The sequence below is a fragment of the Anomaloglossus baeobatrachus genome, chromosome 6 (genome assembly GCF_048569485.1).
Source record: "Anomaloglossus baeobatrachus isolate aAnoBae1 chromosome 6, aAnoBae1.hap1, whole genome shotgun sequence".
Classification (NCBI taxonomy): domain Eukaryota; kingdom Metazoa; phylum Chordata; class Amphibia; order Anura; family Aromobatidae; genus Anomaloglossus; species Anomaloglossus baeobatrachus.
This window is the reverse complement of record NC_134358.1, coordinates 240,124,404-240,146,974: the sequence shown is the minus strand read 5'-3', so window position 1 is coordinate 240,146,974 and position 22,571 is coordinate 240,124,404. Positions and strand designations below refer to the sequence as shown.

At 37.0% G+C, this 22,571-nt stretch overlaps 1 protein-coding gene across 6 annotated transcripts in view; it reads right to left on the bottom strand.

Moving 5' to 3' along the window:
* Positions 1 to 8,112: 8,112 nt before the first annotated feature.
* TFAP2A (transcription factor AP-2 alpha) overlaps positions 8,113 to 22,571 on the bottom strand; it is a 28,742-nt gene continuing 14,283 nt past the window's right edge. For 4 of the 6 annotated variants that reach the window (XM_075314771.1, XM_075314770.1, XM_075314768.1 and 1 more), the window contains exons 4-7: positions 19,958 to 20,189; positions 17,981 to 18,099; positions 15,372 to 15,513; positions 8,113 to 9,490 (exon numbers count right to left, since the gene is read on the bottom strand). In XM_075314771.1, the coding sequence (XP_075170886.1) occupies positions 9,202 to 9,490; positions 15,372 to 15,513; positions 17,981 to 18,099; positions 19,958 to 20,189 (782 nt within the window). In that variant the 3' untranslated portion in view covers positions 8,113 to 9,201. The remainder of the gene's footprint in view (positions 9,491 to 15,371; positions 15,514 to 17,980; positions 18,100 to 19,957; positions 20,190 to 22,571) is intronic. The other 2 variants (XM_075314769.1, XM_075314773.1) reach the window with 1 other exon arrangement.

Sequence of the window (22,571 nt, the reverse complement as noted above, 5' to 3'; positions counted from 1 at the left end):
TCTGACTGGCTTCAAATATATTCTGCAGCAGGACAATGTCCCCAAACATACAGCCAATGTCAATAAGAGCTATCTTCAGCAAAAAGAAGAACAGTGAGTCCTGGAAGTGATTATATGGCCCCCATAGAGGCCTAAATGTCAACATAATTGAGTCTAGATGTGATTAAGGATTTGTGCAGGTCTCCATCCACAGCTTCCTCAGAAGATCTGAGGTTGGTTTTCCAAGAAGTTTGGATCAACCTACCTCCAAGTTTCTTCAAAGACAGAATGTAGGTGTGTCTAGAAGAATTAAAGCGAACCCCTCAGGTCCCCTGGCCACGAGCAGTTCTGTGCACTTATCTAGAATCCGTCTGTAACATCTAGTAGCATACATAAACAGATTTTTAGAAAATGTATTTCTAAAGATCATTTATGAGATGCTAATTTGGGCTGTGACTAGTCTCTGACTAGTTGGCCCACTTATCATCTTATCACACCCCATGGGTATGCTTACATACTTTACAACAGCCAGCATCATGGCAGTGCAATACAAAGCCGCACATGATTCCATCAGTTTTCAGCTTCTTTGATACCGGGATCTGTGTCCTGGCTTCATAAAGGCTCACTGCCCATGATCGGACGTCTTCCACACTTCCGGTAATGCGCACTTCTAAGAAGCCGGGTGTATGTGTCCCGGACTAAGAGAGGAGTAGTGGGCATGACTGGAATTGCAGACGACTTCAGATCATGGGCAGTGAGCCTTTATGAAGCCAGGACACATACACCCGGAATCAAAGAAGGTGAACGCTTGAAAGCTGACGGGTACATAGCTGCGTGCTTGCACGCCTTAGTATCATGCTGCCGTGATGCTGGTTATTGTAAAACATGTTAGCACGCCCACAGAGATGTGATAACATGCTAAGTGGGCCAACTAGCCAGGGAACTAACGCCCCTGTGACTAGTCACAGGCCAAATTAAGACATTATAAAAAATCTTTGAAATATTTTTTCTAAAGATCTCTTTATCTATGCTATTGCATGAAGAGACAGTTAGGCAGGGATGACAGATATGTGCACATAACTGCCTGTGAGTCTGGGTGCACTGGGGACCTGGCAGGATCCTTTTCATGGCTCGATTCTATTTTGAAGACAAAGTGTGGTCACACCAAATATTGATTTGATTTAGATTTCTCCCTTGTTACTTCACTTTGCATTTTGATGATTCAAAATAAAAAAAATAGTAACACATCTATTTTGGAATGTATTCTTAATTTGCAGCATTTATTCAACCCCTAACTAACATTTTTGCATAGTAAGGAATATAAATATATAAAACATAATGAAAAGGATGATTTAGTAAAAGGAACCAACCACCAGGTTTTTACCCTATAAACTCGAGGCATTGCCATAACGGGGCTAGGATGCTGATTAAAATTACACGGTGTCTGAATATTGGGGTTCTCATCTGGCATAAATCCTTAGTCATATGAAAAGGTTTGTTAAAGGGTCACTTTTTACTTTTAAGAGTGCTACTTTCTATAGGTGGCGCTAGAGTTCGTCTCCTTGCTCCCTGGAGAGACAAATTGAATATTTCCCAGAGGAGCATTGCAGCTATAAGACTCCTCACTGGCAGCCAGACTGGTTTGTCAGGTCTCCGCAAGGAGAAAGGTTTTCCCCTTAGACCCCTTTAGTTGAGAAATCTGAGGCTTTATTGCAGAGTAATCGCTGTCCAAACTTCCCAACATGTCGTAATTTGTGCACAGGCTTGAGTATCAGGGCGGTGCTTTGTGAGTCGAGTTTTCTTATTATTTTGCCTCCTTTTCTTTATTTAAATTTCACTCTGCCACCGCTGTTGGCAGAGCGTGTGCGTTGGTATTGTAATGTTGTCTTCAATAAAATGGATGGAATCAGCACATGGGCGTACCATGATCTCCTGAACCATTTTACTGAGGAGATGACTATGAGCAGTAGCGGCGCATGCACTGATGAAAAAAAAAATCAATCAGCGCATGCGCCGCCATGGCTTATATTTCTCTCCACAGTGTCTTCAATAAAATGGTGCTGGAGATGGTGGTACACGCATGAGCTGATTCCGGCACCATTTTATTGAAGACAATGTCACAATAGTAATGCGCATGCGCCGCCGACAATGGTAATGGAGGCGGCACAAAATTTAAATAAAGAAAAAGAGGCAAGGCAGGAGGAGGAATTGTTACAAAGGACCCGACCTACAAAGTCCCACTCAAGACACTGGGCAAATTACGTCATTTCTGAAAGTTTGAACAAGGATTATTCTGCAATAAAGCCTCAGGTTTCTGAAATAAAAGTATCATTTTAATCAGCATCCTAGCGCCAGTATGGCACTGCCTCTAGTTTGTAGGCCAAAAACCTGCTGTTTGATTCCCTTTAAGTCAAACACAAGAAAAACATGCACGCTGATCTCAGGCCATGCCATAAGGTCCATGTGTCTATATGTGAAATGCAGCTTTTATTCTGTTTTGTGTCTAATGATGAGCTAAAGGGCTATTCTTTCTTGCTTTGCACTTGTATTACATATTGTGCCTCATACACAAGAGGTAAAGGCCAAAATCAACACACTGAGGTTTGGTTTATTTGCTCAAGGTACATTAGCCTTCCCAATCTGTGCTAGAAATAAGTACATGGATTTCCTAGTAATAAATAAGTAATAGTAAATTATGGCAGGTATCTGTATACTGTGTCATATACTGTTACAATTAGATGCAAAGATCAGAAATGCCCCCAGCTGGAGAGCTGTCCTGGTGTCTAGTGTATTGAGGGATTATGGTGTCACATGCAATGACAAGATGTGACAATGGCCTACCCTGCATGTATAAGGGTAGTACATACCCAATAGGCAGCAGGCCAGTCTCCTAGTACAAGACATCATGCTGCTTTCTACTTAGTTTTGTAACTATTTACAACTTTGATTTCACCTTTGCAACATTTTTATAGTTAATGTCCTATTTCCTGGCTGCTCTATAAGTGACAGATTAAACCCACCCACTGATCTCCCCCCATAAGCAGGTGCATTGCTGTCACCCTGTCAAGATATACAAGGTGTGCAGGATTTTATGGGGTTCGCGGATGTACAGAACACCCCCAGCACATAAGCCTGGGAATGAGTGGGTGCTGAGGGTGGGAGATACTAGTGTGTCACGGTATGCCATTCACCAAGCTACTAATATATATATATATATATATATATATATATATATATATACATACACAGGGTGGTCCAAATGTAGGTGGACAGTATGTGTAATAGGCTTATCAAACATAGTGTAAAGTGAAACTGACTCAGTTGTCCTTAGCAACCAATCAGATTCCACCTTTCATTTTCCAAACAGTCTGTGAAGTATGAAAAGTGGAATCTGATTGGTTGCCAAGGGCAACTGAGTCAGTTTCACTTTACACCATGTTTGATACCCCTATTGCACATACTGTCCACCTAATTTTGGACCATATATATATATATATATATATATATATATATATATATATATATATATTGTATATATATAAAGTATACATACAGTACATATGTATATATATATCTATTTATATATATAATAATAATTATTATTATTAGTTATCATTAGAGCGCCATCAATTCCATGTGGAAGGGGTATACATAGTAGGGACAAGTACAATGATCATAAACAATACATAATAATAATAATATAATATATAATATAATATATAATAATAATATGTATATATATATATATATATATATATATATATATAAATATATATATATAATGGCCTGGATGCTTTTCATTAAGTCATTAAGTTAGGCACAACTATAAGGGTAGAAACAATAGAGGTAATGAAAAATGACCTGAGCTGTTTTATCATCTGTGCCTTGCACCTGCAAGTCCTATAGAAAGCTCTGCATTGGTTATTTATGCCTGAAATTACCCATGTAGCAGGATCTATAAGGATTGGAGCATGGTTTATATGCCAATAATACACACCATTCAGCCTCAGACGTGAGGGAAATGCCAATGGATGGATGGATGGGACCCTACCAGGGCAAGGCAGATGTATCATGCAGACTCTGAAGCCCCTTTATTCTTTGGACACGTTAGGAAAGCATTAGTGATTGATAATGACACTAATTAACCCCTTCTCTCTCTAAGCAGTAAGACCTATCATAGCCAGCAGGGCACTGCAAACACTACACATACCCATATCTAGGTACAACCTGGCATCAGAGACCAAAAAAACAACGAATACTATCCACTGGAAGGATTGGAAAACACACCATCTGTACTGGAAACCATTTATAAGAATCCTTGTACAGGTTCCTCAAGCAATTGCCAAATAGCACCAGCATACCTTACAGCACAAAACTTGACTTACACTTTATGGGTTCGTTTTTGCAGTAAGTATAAAACGTATTTTACATTAGGGGTAGAAGAAGTCAAGAGTTTAAAATATGAATATTTATACCAAATGAATAAACTGTATTCAATTAACTAACATTTCTCGTGCACTTCTGAACTGAAGTGGAATCGACTGTAATTGATTTATTTGAAACCAGAGGTTAAGGACTGAATTAGCTAAGTACAACTGGGTATTTCAAGCCACTGACTTCTCAAATGTCAAATCCCTTCTATTTTTAATATTATTTCAGCTGCGGGGCATTGCTATCCTGACGCTTGTTCCACCAGTTAAATCTCAAATTATATTAATATTCGATTCTTTTTTTTTTTTTTTTGTGGGGTGGAAAGGGAAAAGGGGAGAAGAAGGTGAGTGACATATAGGTATACATGGTGACTTCAATTATTCCAAAGAGATTTGGGGTTAAATAAACCAAATATGATCATTTTATCTAAAACTACAAACTCCAAACTACACCAACATCCCTGATACAAATATATTAATTTAGATAGATATAATTTTATATATATATATATATATAGATATATATATATATATATATATATATATATATATATATATATATATATATATGTATATATATATATATATATATATATATATATATACTGAAATAAGTTTATAGATAGATAGATAGATGCATACAGAAATAGGTTTAGAAGTAGATAGCTAAGTATAAATTTGTATATATAGAAATATGTGTGTATTAACATTTAAACAATATATAGATAGATAGATAGATATACAGAAATAAGTGTAAAAATAGATAGGTATAACTATATATGCCTATATATATATATATATATATATATATAGATAGATAGATAGATAGATAGATAGATAGATAGATAGATATAGATATATAGATATATGTATATATTGTATATACGCTTCAAAATATATACAGAAGTCAGTTTATGAATAGATAGATAAATAAATAGATAGAAATATATATAGATAGATAAGTAAGATTATGAACTGATAGGCAGATAGATAAATATAAATATATATATATATATATATATATATATACATATATATGTATTTATGGACATATTATATATGTTTACATAGATAAATAAATAGATATAAATATATATATATACATACACACACAGATAGAAGTAAGTTTATGAATAAACAGATAAATACATACATATATATATATATATATCACACTTGTATATATATATATAAAAAAACAGTGCACACACAATATATATATGTATATATACTGTGTGTGTGTGTGTGTGTGTGTGTTCGTGCATATATATATATATATATATATATATATATATATATATACACATACCTACATACATGTCATACATGTAAGTGTGCTATAGATATAGATAAATATATATATATATATATATATATATATATATATATATATATACAGAAGTAAGTTCATGAATAGATAGATAGGTACATATATACAGTATATACAGTATATGTATTTGGACATGCACATGCATCTGGACATGTAGATATATGCTGCTGGTTTCCACTTGTAAATGGCAGAGAATGAATAGGGCTTAATACAATTGCTTTGCTTTAGAGATGAGTCTTTCTGTTTAGCAGCTAAAGGAGCAGTGGTGTATTGTAGTCTGTGCAAGCTATTGTGCCCGAGGTGAGGATCCCACACAATCTGAGATGCAGCCAAGAACAACAGCCCTGGTAGACAAAGCCTGCCTTCACCTGCTGCCATGCTCGGCTGCTGGCTTGTGCCCGGCCTGTGTGCAGCTCCTGCCATGCATCCAGAGCTGGCTGGAGAGGACATGTGAGCGCACATCCATCCTGCGAGGACAGGAGACAAAGGCAGCTGGGTATTTTCTTCATCCACTTTCAATTTAGATTTAAATATGTAGCATTGTTATTATGAACTGCCTGATGCAAATAGAATTTGCAGTGCTAGTCCCTTCAGCCTGGCAAGATTGATTTTCCAGTGCCTTCCATAAGTAGATTACCCGAGCAAAATGAAACATCTTGTGCTTTATCTAATGTGTTGCTTCAACAGCTCAAGCAAACGTCAAACAGCATGAGGAAATGTTAATTCTTCTGGCCCCTGTTATTGTAAACAACTCCACATAAACCTCCACAATGGAGGGGAACCGAGAAGGAGCCCAAATCACTGGCAATTTTTGCTATTTCGTTTGCATTTCAAGCTGAATTGACCTTATCTATGAACACACTTGTTAATCTGCACCATTCAATTGCTCATATTATTTTAGCATTGGAACAGCAATGGGGGGAGTCTCCAGTTACAGATCATTCCTCCATAGACACAAATAAGTCACAACATGTGTAGTGCCATCAAACCACACAGCCCAAACCGATTATGTATCATGAATAGAAGATCTCCATTCAATTCAAATCCCATCTTATCTCAGCTTAAAGACAAGATGAATATTAACTCTTTCCAATAGCTCATATTATACATTCCCTAAGCAATTATCAGAAATGCCCCTAAGCATTCTCCAAATACTCTATTCACATGATCTCTTTGCTCCCCTGCTCCAAGGTCTGCTTGTTTAAATAATACAAGGAGCAGCCATACATTAAGATAATGCTTCATCATTACTTTCTTTGATTTGATCATTACCATGCCATTGTTTCCTATTTGTTACGTCACTTTATCACCTCATGCTCTCGATGTTAAGCACATTACAATTAATTCGTGAAGAATACTATATATATATATATATATATATATATATATATATATATATATATATATATATATATACATATATATATATATATAAAATATTCTTTATAAATTATGCACATGGATATTATATATTTTTTATTTAAATTGTATATATATTTATAATATTGTATTCTTTATAAATTATATATTTTCTATATATTTTCTATATATGTTCTATATACATTATTTTATTATTTTCTTCTATATTCTTTATAATTATAAATATTACTAATAATATATTATTCTTTATAAATTATATACATTATATATTATTAATACATTTTATATATATTTGTAGTATATTACTTCTTATCAATTACATATAATATATGATATATTATTCTTCATAAATTATGTTATGATATTATTCTTTATAAATGTTATATATATAATATTCTTTATAGATTATGTATTATAAATTATATATTAATTTTTATAAATTATATAAATATATTACATAATATTATTTATAAACTATATATTATTCTTTATATATAAATACATATTAAGTATATTTTAACTTATAAATTATTCCTTATAAATATAAATAAATATATATATATATATATATATATATATATATATATATGTAGATTACTAACATCATATTGCTATAGTTATCATTACAATAAATAACATTATATGAGGATATAACATGTATTAAAAACATTTTTAATTTAGTCTAACTAGAATAGTATAAAATAAACAGTGGGATTTGTTGTTTTAGATAATAATATATTTTTTAACTCTCTCTAATGGTTATTATCAATGTCAGATTACACTAGAAATATCAAATGGTTCCCTACACTGAACTCAGAGTTGAAAGTAAGTTTTTATTATACTTGAGGGAAACAATGGGTTCAGCTGCTTATTGCAAGGAGCAATTGTCAAGGGAGAGTTAAACTCAATTACTGTAACCATACTGAATAAAAAATACTGCCAAGGACAAAAATACGCCTGAGTAAAGACAGCCACTGAATAAAAGAATCGACATAAAGCGTATCAAATATTTATTCACCTGGTCAACAATAAAAACTATAATACATTGCTAGGGGTTGGGGAACAGAGCCTCTGTGGTTAGTGAGACCTTGCAGCCCCCCCACTTGTGCAGTCCTCTGTACACAATTCAGCCCAATATACAGTATAGCACTTAAGTATTGCTCTTCACACATATTTATCCCTCATTCAATAAAAACACTAGTAAATTTGACAATGTCCAAATATTGAGATTTTTTTTTTGCTTTCAGGAAATGAAAAGACTTTTTATAATACTAATCATATATAAAATCCATTTTATTTTTTTTTTTTTTTATTTGTTCTGCTGCTTCATTGTTGTCTTAACATGCTACAACAGGGCTAAAAATTAGGAATTCCATAGAAAGAAACCCAAAATTCTGCTTTCTAAATAAGTACCAAGAATCACATGAACTAAGAGGGAAAATCGAAAAAAAAAACACTAAACAATAGGTAAACGAGATCACCAGATAAATTAAAAAAAGTTTCTTTTAACAGACTCACCATATTTACAATCCCCATTAAATTACACATAAATAATTATTTACAGAAACACTGATTCCCTTATAGAGTGACCATGATCTGTGTCCAAACACAAAAGTTCAAGGTGTTGGCATTTACCTTAAGAGGGAAAAGGTACAACCTGAAGACACGACATGGAACTGCAATGTTTTGTGCTCAAGTTTATTCACAATACTGATAATGTCATCCGCAACCTTTGTTACTGGGGCTACAATCTGAAGAAGCGTCAGCGTAAGGGAAGGTGCTGGTCAGTCCGATGACTCTGATATATATATAGATATATATTTAACAAGAAATTGTTTCTTTAAAAAAAAAGTTCTCTTACAAAATGTCCAAACACTAAAGACAAAACGTTTCCTGGCTCCTTTGCCTGTTCCATTAATAATCCAAACGAGACAACAAACGAATGGACAACGTTTCGGTGGCTGAGCAGAGGCCTTCCTTCTCCGGCTTGGGGATGGCAATAGGTCTTCTTCTCTTTGCCCCACTTGGCAGGCGGACTAACACGTAAGGATGTTCAGGGGGTACAAATGATGACATTGGGGGTCACTTCCTGTGCTTTTCATCTTTGTCACCCCCTTTGCTGTTGTCTGTGTGGCTGTTGGGGTTGTTATTATTGAGGTACATTTTGTCCATTGCTTTCAGTGCCTCCGTGAGATAATTTTGCAGGGCAGTGATGGCTGCACATACTGCTGGACTGCCAAATCCATGAGAGATGAGGTTGAAGTGTGTCAGGCAGCTTTGAATACCTGGTTCCAGAATTGGAGATGGTCTAGAGTTACCCAAGGGGGATCTGTCCTGTGACAATAAATCTGTAAATTCTTTACAAATCTGCCTACAATGCAAAATAATAAAAATAAAAATCAGATATTAACTTTTACCTTACACTACACCTTACAGTCAGGATGAATTCCCTATAGACCTTACAGTCAGGATGAATTCCCTATAGACCTTGCAGTCAGGATCTATTACCTATAGACCTTACAGTCAGTATCTGTTCCCTATAGACCTTACAGTCAGGATTAATTCCCTATAGGCCTTACAGTCAGGCTGAATTCCCTATAGACCTTACAGTCAGGCTGAATTCCCTATAGGCCTTACAGTCAGGATCTATTGCCTATAGATCTTACAGTCAGGATATATTCCCTATAGACCTTACAGTCAGGATCTATTGCCTATAGACATTACAGTCAGTATCTATTCCTTATAGACCTTATAGTCAGGATCTATTCCTTATAGACCTTACAGTCAGGATCTATTCCGTATAGACCTTACAGTCAGGATCTATTCCCTATAGACCTTACAATCAGGATGAATTCACTATAGATGTTACAGTCAGGATCTATTCCCTATAGACCTTACAGTCAGTATCTGTTCCCTATAGACCTTACAGTCAGGATGAATTCCCTATAGATCTTACAGTCAGGATCTATTCCCTATAGACCTTACAGTCAGGATCTATTCCCTATAGACCTTACAGTCAGTATCTATTCCCTATAGACCTTACAGTCAGGATCTATTCCCTATAGACCTTACAGTCAGTATCTGTTCCCTATAGACCTTACAGTCAGGATCTATTCCTTATAGACCTTACAGTCAGGATGAATTCCCTATAGACCTTACAGTCAGGATCTATTCCCTATAGACCTTACAATCAGGATCTATTCCTTATAGACCTTACAGTCAGGATGAATTCACTATAGATGTTACAGTCAGGATCTATTCCCTATAGACCTTACAGTCAGGATCTATTCCTTATAGACCTTATAGTCAGGATCTATTCCCTATAGACCTTACAGTCAGTATCTGTTCCCTATAGACCTTACAGTCAGGATTAATTCCCTATAGGCCTTACAGTCAGGCTGAATTCCCTATAGACCTTACAGTCAGGCTGAATTCCCTATAGGCCTTACAGTCAGGATCTATTGCCTATAGATCTTACAGTCAGGATATATTCCCTATAGACCTTACAGTCAGGATCTATTGCCTATAGACATTACAGTCAGTATCTATTCCTTATAGACCTTATAGTCAGGATCTATTCCTTATAGACCTTACAGTCAGGATCTATTCCCTATAGACCTTACAATCAGGATGAATTCACTATAGATGTTACAGTCAGGATCTATTCCCTATAGACCTTACAGTCAGTATCTGTTCCCTATAGACCTTACAGTCAGGATGAATTCCCTATAGATCTTACAGTCAGGATCTATTCCCTATAGACCTTACAGTCAGGATCTATTCCCTATAGACCTTACAGTCAGTATCTATTCCCTATAGACCTTACAGTCAGGATCTATTCCCTATAGACCTTACAGTCAGTATCTGTTCCCTATAGACCTTACAGTCAGGATCTATTCCTTATAGACCTTACAGTCAGGATGAATTCCCTATAGACCTTACAGTCAGGATCTATTCCCTATAGACCTTACAATCAGGATCTATTCCTTATAGACCTTACAGTCAGGATGAATTCACTATAGATGTTACAGTCAGGATCTATTCCCTATAGACCTTACAGTCAGGATCTATTCCTTATAGACCTTATAGTCAGGATCTATTCCCTATAGACCTTACAGTCAGTATCTGTTCCCTATAGACCTTACAGTCAGGATTAATTCCCTATAGGCCTTACAGTCAGGCTGAATTCCCTATAGACCTTACAGTCAGGCTGAATTCCCTATAGGCCTTACAGTCAGGATCTATTGCCTATAGATCTTACAGTCAGGATATATTCCCTATAGACCTTACAGTCAGGATCTATTGCCTATAGACATTACAGTCAGTATCTATTCCTTATAGACCTTATAGTCAGGATCTATTCCTTATAGACCTTACAGTCAGGATCTATTCCGTATAGACCTTACAGTCAGGATCTATTCCCTATAGACCTTACAATCAGGATGAATTCACTATAGATGTTACAGTCAGGATCTATTCCCTATAGACCTTACAGTCAGTATCTGTTCCCTATAGACCTTACAGTCAGGATGAATTCCCTATAGATCTTACAGTCAGGATCTATTCCCTATAGACCTTACAGTCAGTATCTATTCCCTATAGACCTTACAGTCAGGATCTATTCCCTATAGACCTTACAGTCAGTATCTGTTCCCTATAGACCTTACAATCAGGATCTATTCCTTATAGACCTTACAGTCAGGATGAATTCACTATAGATGTTACAGTCAGGATCTATTCCCTATAGACCTTAAAGTCAGGATCTATTCCTTATAGACCTTATAGTCAGGATCTATTCCCTATAGACCTTACAGTCAGTATCTGTTCCCTATAGACCTTACAGTCGGGATCTATTCCTTATAGACCTTATAGTCAGGATCTATTCCCCATAGACCTTACAGTCAGGATCTATTCCCTATAGACCTTACAGTCTGGATGAATTCACTATAGACTTTACAGTCAGGGTCTATTCCTTATAGACCTTATAGTCAGGATCTATTACCTATAGACCTTACAGTCAGTATCTGTCCCCTATAGACCTTACAGTCAGGATCTATTCCTTATAGACCTTATAGTCAGGATCTATTCCCTATAGACCTTACAGTCAGGATGAATTCCCTATAGACCTTACAGTCAGGATCTATTCCCTATAGACTTTACAGTCAGGATCTATTCCCTATAGACCTTACAGTCAGGATCTATTCCCTATAGACTTTACAGTCAGGATCTATTGCCTATAGACCTTACAGTCTGGATGAATTCCCTATAGACCTTACAGTCAGGATCTATTCCCTATAGACCTTATAGTCAGGATATATTCCCTATAGACCTTACAGTCAGGATCTATTCCCTATAGACTTTACAGTCAGGATCTATTCCCTATAGACCTTACAGTCAGGATGAATTCCCTATAGACCTTACAGTCAGGATCTATTCCCTATAGACCTTACAGTCAGGATCTATTCCCTATAGACCTTACAGTCAGGATCTATTCCCTATAGACTTTACAGTCAGGATCTATTCCCTATAGACCTTACAGTCTGGATGAATTCCCTATAGACCTTATAGTCAGGATCTATTCCCTATAGACTTTACAGTCAGGATCTATTCCCTATAGACCTTACAGTCTGGATGAATTCCCTATAGACCTTATAGTCAGGATCTATTCCCTATAGACCTTATAGTCAGGATATATTCCCTATAGACCTTACAGTCAGGATCTATTCCCTATAGACTTTACAGTCAGGATCTATTCCCTATAGACCTTATAGTCAGGATCTATTCCCTATAGACCTTATAGTCAGGATATATTCCCTATAGACTTTACAGTCAGGATCTATTCCCTATAGACCTTACAGTCAGGATGAATTCCCTATAGACCTTACAGTCAGGATCTATTCCCTATAGACCTTACAGTCAGGATCTATTCCCTATAGACCTTACAGTCAGGATCTATTCCCTATAGACTTTACAGTCAGGATCTATTCCCTATAGACCTTACAGTCTGGATGAATTCCCTATAGACCTTATAGTCAGGATCTATTCCCTATAGACCTTACAGTCAGGATCTATTCCCTATAGACCTTACAGTCAGGATCTATTCCCTATAGACCTTACAGTCAGGATCTATTCCCTATAGACCTTACAGTCAGGATCTATTCCCTATAGACCTTACAGTCTGGATGAATTCCCTATAGACCTTACAGTCAGGATCTATTCCCTATAGACCTTATAGTCAGGATATATTCCCTATAGACTTTACAGTCAGGATCTATTCCCTATAGACCTTACAGTCTGGATGAATTCCCTATAGACCTTACAGTCAGGATCTATTCCCTATAGACCTTATAGTCAGGATATATTCCCTATAGACCTTATAGTCAGGATCTATTCCCTATAGACCTTACAGTCTGGATGAATTCCCTATAGACCTTATAGTCAGGATCTATTCCCTATAGACTTTACAGTCAGGATCTATTCCCTATAGACCTTACAGTCTGGATGAATTCCCTATAGACCTTATAGTCAGGATCTATTCCCTATAGACCTTATAGTCAGGATATATTCCCTATAGACCTTACAGTCAGGATCTATTCCCTATAGACTTTACAGTCAGGATCTATTCCCTATAGACCTTATAGTCAGGATCTATTCCCTATAGACCTTATAGTCAGGATATATTCCCTATAGACTTTACAGTCAGGATCTATTCCCTATAGACCTTACAGTCAGGATGAATTCCCTATAGACCTTACAGTCAGGATCTATTCCCTATAGACCTTACAGTCAGGATCTATTCCCTATAGACCTTACAGTCAGGATCTATTCCCTATAGACTTTACAGTCAGGATCTATTCCCTATAGACCTTACAGTCTGGATGAATTCCCTATAGACCTTATAGTCAGGATCTATTCCCTATAGACCTTACAGTCAGGATCTATTCCCTATAGACCTTACAGTCAGGATCTATTCCCTATAGACCTTACAGTCAGGATCTATTCCCTATAGACCTTACAGTCAGGATCTATTCCCTATAGACCTTACAGTCTGGATGAATTCCCTATAGACCTTACAGTCAGGATCTATTCCCTATAGACCTTATAGTCAGGATATATTCCCTATAGACTTTACAGTCAGGATCTATTCCCTATAGACCTTACAGTCTGGATGAATTCCCTATAGACCTTACAGTCAGGATCTATTCCCTATAGACCTTATAGTCAGGATATATTCCCTATAGACCTTATAGTCAGGATCTATTCCCTATAGACCTTATAGTCAGGATCTATTCCCTATAGACCTTACAGTCAGGATGAATTCTCTATAGACAGAGTAAATAAGGAAAATGTAAAGTATGCAAAGGGTTAATGATGAAGCATGGGGACTTGCCACATGATAGCAATCTCCATTGTGGATAACACATCTGATTTAATCCATTCAAGTCTGTAAACCTCACAAGTACCATAACTAAAGACATCTTCCATTCATTTCCTGATGTAACCCGAAAAGTCCCTGGGAGAATGAGTAACCTTATGACACATTCAGAGTCTTGGGGGATGTTACTAAAGCTTCCAGGGGCATCAGTGGTCTAGAAGAAATGCAGAACATATGTAGCAGACAGACCCCTATAGATTTCTTTATTATGGACATGTCCTGAATCTCATAAAATATATCAAACAGAAGCAAAGCTCTATCTAGAAGTTCCAGACACAACCACAAAAGCCATAGGATCTCCACTGCTGGGGCTGTATTATTGCAGGTGGATTGGGAAAAGTGAGTCTACCATACAGTGATAGACCAAATGGACTGTAAGCCCCCTACACCAGAAAGCTGTGCAGATACAGTGTATTCATCTGCACTCTAAACATAGGTAACCTAGCATTATAATACACCACTGGCTGCTGGAGAACACAACTCTATATATTAGCTTATCCTTTGATATCACATTTCTGGGTAATTAGATAACTATTTCAATGAGGTTTTTAATCTTTTTCATGTTGGTAGCAATTTACTCCCAGCAAATTATTAACTCGGGATACTGCAAAATGTTCTTTAGATTTGTTTTCAATTTAGGTCATAGGTGGGTAAACTTGGGAAGACCGGCTGTAGAAGATGCTGGGGGGAGATTTGGGGAAATGGAGTTTACCAACCAGAAACATGGGCTCATAGGCAGGGAACTGCTGGGGAACTACAAGTGCATGCATGCCAGAGGTTGTTCAGCTGTGCAAATAATGGGGGGGGGGTCACTTACTTTGTAGCTAGTAACATGTTTTTCCTAGTCACTTGCTCATTGGGGTCGGAGTGTTGCCGATTGACATATTCTGCTACTGCTTTTGCAGGAAACTCTGTTTCACAGACATAGCCAAAATCTCTGGCCAGATGGACAGCTTCACCTACAAGGACACAGGGCATAGAAGGGTTAAACGGTTCACATATGCAAGATATTAATTAAAGACAATAAAGATAATGATGATGGACAGTGAATATCAAAATATAATATCCCTAAGGCACTAAGGAGGCACCAGGGGGAAGGAGACATTAAGCAAGCAAAAGGAGGCACCAGAAGGAGACACTAAGGCACTAAGGAGGCACCAGAGGGAAGGAGACATTAAGCAAGCAAAAGGAGGCACCAGAAGGAGACACTAAGGCACTAAGGAAGCACAAAAGAGGCACCAGAAAGAGACACTAAAGAGGCACTAAGGAGGCACCAGAAAGAGACACTAAAGAGGCACTAAGGAGGCACCAGAAAGAGGCACTAAGGCACTAAGGAAGCACTAAAGAGGCACCAGAAAGAGACACTAAAGAGGCACTAAGGAGGCACCAGAAAGAGACACTAAAGAGGCACTAAGGAGGCACCAGAAAGAGGCACTAAGGCACTAAGGAAGCACTAAGGAGGCACCAGAAAGAGACACTAAAGAGGCACTAAGGAGGCACCAGAAAGAGGCACTAAGGAACTAAGGAAGCACTAAGGAGGCACCAGAAAGAGACACTAAAGAGGCAGTAAGGAGGCACCAGAAGGAGACACTAAAGAGGCAGTAAGGAGGCACCAGAAGGAGACTCTAAAGTAGACTGTAATGTTCTTCAATAGGATTAGGAACAGGAAATTCGTTCCATGTACAATTAGGAGCAGACAGAAGGGTTAATGATTGTCAGCAGCTCCCTTTGTCATGAATTAAGAGGTGGAGTGTTCCTTTAAACTGCAGATCCTAAACATCTTATTTGATTATTCTAATAAAAAAAATGATTTCAATATCACTCCATATAATGAATTAGTGCCCTAAATATAAATGACTTTTTTATATACCCCATGCTGCACTCAGCCTTTACTATGTGAGCTGACGATCCAGATCTACTCTGCTGTCACTGGAGGAATTGACACATTGCTCCTCATTGTGGGACTCCCTGCCTTACAAAGCTCTCATTTTCTATATCCTGGGCGATTAGCTGAGAGATTCGGGGTCATTGCACCGAGTCTGTCTGTTCTGTTGATTTTCAGATCTTTGGTTTTAATTTCCTGAAGCAGTTGGATTTTACTGCAGGGTTTCCTGCTATTAGCTGCACTCCGGAAGAACGCATGCGCCAATTAGCGCTTCAAAGAGCTTCTCTCCACAAAGATGGAGCAGATCCTCCACAATAACAGTACTCATCATCATCATCACAAAGTGCCTCCTCCTGACCGCACCACGGCAGTCTATATGTAAATATAGCAGTAACTTCACACAAGTAAAAGATACAATAGAATTATGTTCCAAAACTAAGTATATATAAGTATATATGTATATATAGAGAGAGTAGTAAGAGCATATATATATATATATATATATATATATATATATATATATATATATATATATATATATATATATATATATATATATATATATACACATGTACAGAATATACATAAACACACACACATATATATGTGGATATACAAGTAAGTGCACATATCTTTAGTTATTTACACATATAGTTTTATAGACTATATTATATTTAACTACATAATACTTGTATATTTATATATATATACATATAAATATATTTAATATTATATATGTCGATAAGTATGTACATATAGTAAGCGCATAAATATATATATATATATGTATTTATATGTATTTATATATGTTTTTTTAATGACATACATATATGTCATTAATATATACGTATATATATATATATATATATATATATATACACAGTGTATACATAAACACACATACATATATGTATATAACTAAATGCACATATATTTGGTTACTTAAACATTTATTTATAAGTTATACTATATTTAAATACATATATTTATATACATTTAAATATTTATATATATATGTATATATATATGCTCTTACTATATATATATATATATATATATATAAAATATATAAAATCTGTACTTATATATACATATGTATGTATATATTCATATCCACAGCTATTTGAGGGGCAGACTGTGTAGTCTGCCTGGATGGGTGCATAGTCCTACCCAGTTTTTGACACCAAATGTGCAGTAGTGATTGTATAATGCATGCTAGTATATTAATGGGCACAGAGGAGGGGGCAGGCTCAGATAAATGAGAAGCAGCAGTGAGCCCCTCAGATCCAGGCAGTATAATGTTGCCCTCTGGCACAGGTCATGTAATTCAGGAAGTCCTGGTCAGGCACTTCTCCAATGCAGATGGCAGCTCAGCTTAAATGATTTACTGCATTGTTTTGAGTGGAAACAACTTTGGGTTTAGGTATTTAACTATTATCATATTGAAATGGCTTTCTTTTAATTCTTCCAAGAACACAAAATGGAGGTAATGAAGAGCGATTAGCGACTTTTACTACTGCTACAGAACCTCAGCTACTTACCCTCCACTAAGGATGTGAGCAATGTGACATTAGCAGCTTTACGCCTCCCAGCTGGAAGATTTAATCCTATTTTATCTAATTTTTCTCTCAGTGATCGACCACCATTTTTGGATTTTGCTCTGTGAAAAAAAAAGTCAAATGTATGACATATAATAGCGAAAACAATAATGGTATAGATTATCATATATAAAAAATCTAATAAATAATGAATAAATAATAAAAAATATAGCAATAAATTTTATAATTGGTATGTATATAGCGGTAGGTAGAATTATCTGAAACGTTTATGTAAAGATAAAATAATATTAAGGATATTATTATTATTATTATTATTATTATTATTATTATTATTATTATTATTATTAGAAAAAAATATTTTTATTATAAAAATATCGCATAATAACAGTAATAATAATAATTATTATTAGTATCATTAATATTTTTTATTATTATAAAAATATTGCATAATAACAGTAATAATAATAGTATTAACAACAATAATAATAATAATAACTATTCTTATTGTATTATTATTATTATTATTATTATTTAGGGATATTTTTTCACACTATTTGAAATGTAAAACACTACATTATGATATTTATCTCGGGAAAGGTTACTCCCAAGCCTTCAACACAGAAAACTTTCAGATAGGTTGCAAAATGTAAAAGCAGAATCTAATTGGTGTACTGGGAAGAGGAATGTGTTGACATGGCTGCAGACCAAGATCATCATTGCTCAAAAAAGTGACCTATTCTGACCCAAGGAAATGAAGCCTCCTTACATTCTCATTCATGTAATTTACAGAAACATATGAATGGCCTCAGTTATGGGGTGTAGACACTGGACATGGTATTAGGCTCAGTGTCTAGGACATCTCTAAAGGGCATCAGAAGAATCAAATTACTTCTGTGTTGCAAGGAAAAGAAAACCAAGGCTTGTACATTGTTAGATTGGAGGATACAAGAATTAAGGGCATTGAAGGTTGGTATATCCTCAGTGTAGTGGGGATGACTCTAGTGTGTAGGGACAGACATGGAGAAGATATAGTCAGTGTTTATGACTTGCAGCTAATAAAAAATCTAATTACACCCAAATCAGCTCTGTCCATAAGCATTAAGTGGCATAACTGTGAATCCATAGTGTAATTACCAGTGATGGAATGATTAGCTATAATCAACCGTTAACATAAAGTTACAGAATGCAGAATAGTTACTCCATTCCCCTTTAATGCTATTTTCTCTCCTGCACATTTGCATCTGTCCTTCTGATTTCGGCCCAATTAATATCATTGTCAATTAGAACTAAATGACACGTGTATCTTGTAGGAAATAATAAAATGTAATATACACATACCCTTACACTTGAATGAACAGAAGTCCACCTATGAATCACTCTCAGCCTTCCCATTACTAAACAGGACCAATATGATTAATAATACTTCATTAGAAGTTGTGCTTAGACTGGTATTTTCCCTGCATTCTAGAATTGTCCATAAAGATGTCTTTGAAGGAGAGCATTATTATTAAGTAGACCTTCTATTCCAGGACATTCAGTGATGGACTTGTGAACGCAAATATTATTCTAACCTGCTCCATGAATTGTAATCTCTGCGGTAATCCCATGTTCCCTGCTATATTCCAGCCCATGTTCCCCACACCATGTCCTTACATGCTCAGATGTGACACTGAATGACCCTGCCCCATGGTGAGCACACGGCCACAGCTGGGCTGACTCAGGCCACCATGGGGGCAGCTCACCAAAGATAGCCCCCAAAGACTGCCATCTCCAAAACGTCCTTCAGTGACTCAATGCAGAATTGTATTTTATTTCTTTATGATACTACATATGTATATGGAATGGTAAATAGTAATTGCCACAGACCCTCTCACAGTTAACCCATTACCCACCAACTGTCTGATTAATTAACCATCGCATTCCTGGATGATGATGATCACCCATTATAGAAAGTCTCACCTCCTGAGCACTCCACCCAGTAGGGAAGCATTGAGGCACTCGGGCGGGGACAGCCTTCTCTGTACTTCTGCCACTGTCACCTTGTACTTTGATGTGGAGCTTAGAAGAGACAGTCGTCCAGGAACTGAGCAGAAAACTTCATTCGGATTCACTACTCCACCGAAGAGATTGTCTTTGTTGAGAGAGAGGGACGACACTGCATGGTTATTGGATTTAGACAATGAGACAGGCCCTGAAAAGAGAAGGATGACAATGATGCCAAGAAGCTAGGAGGCCTGGGTACAAACACACCTGGCTTCTGGGGGCATCTCTAATCTAAGGCCTGGGTACAAACACACCTGGCTTCTAGGGGCATCTCTAATCTAAGGCCTGGGTACAAACAAACCTGGCTTCTAGGGGCATCTCTAATCTAAGGCCTGGGTACAAACACACCTGGCATCTAGGGGCATCTCTAATCAAAGGCCTGGGTACAAACACACCTGGCTTCTAGGGGCATCTCTAATCTAAGGCCTGGGTACAAACAAACCTGGCTTTTAGGGGCATCTCTAATCTAAGGCCTGGGTACAAACACACCTGGCATCTAGGGGCATCTCTTATCTAAAGCTTAGGTACAAAAACTCTGGGCATCTAGGCTAGGGGCATCTCTAATTTAATGCTTGGGTACAAAGACACCTGGCTTCTAGGGGCATCTATAATCTAAGGCCTGGGTACAAAGACACCTGGCATCTAGGGGCGTCTCTTATCTAAAGCCTGGGTACAAACACTCTGGGCATCTAGGCTAGGGGCATCTCTAATTTAATGCTTGGGTACAAACACACTTGGCATCTAGGGGCATCTCTAATCTAAGGCCTAGGTACAAAAACTCTGGGCATCTAGGGGCATCTCTCATCTATGACATGGGTACAAATGTTCTGGGCATCTAGAGGCATCTTCAATCCAATCTAAGGCCTGGGTACAAACATGGCTGGCATCTAGGGTTCATCTCTAATTTAAGGCCTAGGTGCAAACACCCTGGGCATCTAGGGCATCTCCAATCTAATCTAAGACTTGAGTAAAAACACTCTGGGCATCTGGGGCATCTCCAATCTAATCTAAGGCCTGGGTACAAACACCCCTGGCATCTAGGTGCAATTCCAATCCAATCTAAGACTTGGGTACAAACACTCTGGGCATCTTCAATCCAATCTAAGTGTTCTCTTATATAAGAATGGCCCTCATACTAGTGCTGTCCATTCCTTATAGCCATGGTCACTATTAAAGCCCTAAAATAGGTGTCCTACTGGAGATAAGGGATCATGGGTAGACAATCCTTTGTAGTAATAATATTGCTACCTTCTCTAAAAATGGCTGTTTACAAGGAACAATAGGTTACATTCAACTCCACAATTGTATAAATTGGCTATATGTTGATCCTCTCTAAGGTTATTAATGGAGGCATGTGTTTTACACGACTGCAGATGTAAAATCACTATTGTCACAGTATTAATATGACCCCTGTAATTATATATCTTAAATGAAAAGGGATATTCCTAAAGATGTCGCCCTTACAGCAGAGCTCGGGGTTAACCAGCTTGGAGGCGACAGGGTTAATACCGCAGCCAGACAGAGAGGCAGAGAGGAGCATTAGCGCCACCGTGCGGCAGAGAGTGGTACTGGTGCAGCACATTGTCTAGTGAGGGGAAACCTGTCTGATTTAATTACCGATTAAAGTTAGATAGTTCCTTAGTATAATGCACCCCGCAAAGCCCCAGATTACTGCATTATAAATCCATATTAATATTATTTTGTGGCATACATAAGCATACATCTATCACAGCACTGAATACTGCAGGTCAGATGGGCTTTATTCTGTATAGTCACTCTACAGCCCATACAAACAAAATGCCCTTCCCTGCCTATCATTGCAAAAAAAGAAATAGCCTGCATCCCTAAAGCCATTAAGTATAAACCTGTCCTCAAAGGAACAGGCCCTGGGATTATCTCTGCATACAGAGCAATCTATGGGAGCTATGTTCAGGCTAGATTTATGCACATGCTTTTATAATTTACATCATGATATATACATAATCCTAATATGTCGGTACAATTTCTCACTCATATATCCAGTAAACAATCAAATGCTATTGTTCCAGGTCCCATTCACAATTTACACCGAATTTTAGGGAAATTATCTAGGTTTTAATTTATAATTCTGGAGTATTTTATTTCATTTTTTTTATCTTTTTAGTAATTAAAAATGTCAAACATATTGCCATCCCGATGTATATAATAAAAGCAGCAAACCAGTTCTAAACCAATGCAAGGCACACATGAGTGGTGCCCATAATCTGTATACCCAGACACTGCACCCTGGATTATGGCGGCAGCGCTAATCATCTGGGTATGGATGGCCTGTGCATTTCATCTGTTGGGGAGAGTCAGGCGAATGGGGGCTCTGGATAGATCACTTGTGACATTAATAGCTCTGGGGAGGCTAATAGAGACAATAGGAGCTAAACGAACTCTGGAGATTACTAATAGAAGAGCCAATTATCATGGTGACTTGGAAAGAGCATCTCAGCTAGATCAACTTACACCAGAGAAGGGAAGAAGAGGGACAAGTAAGCCTGAAGAC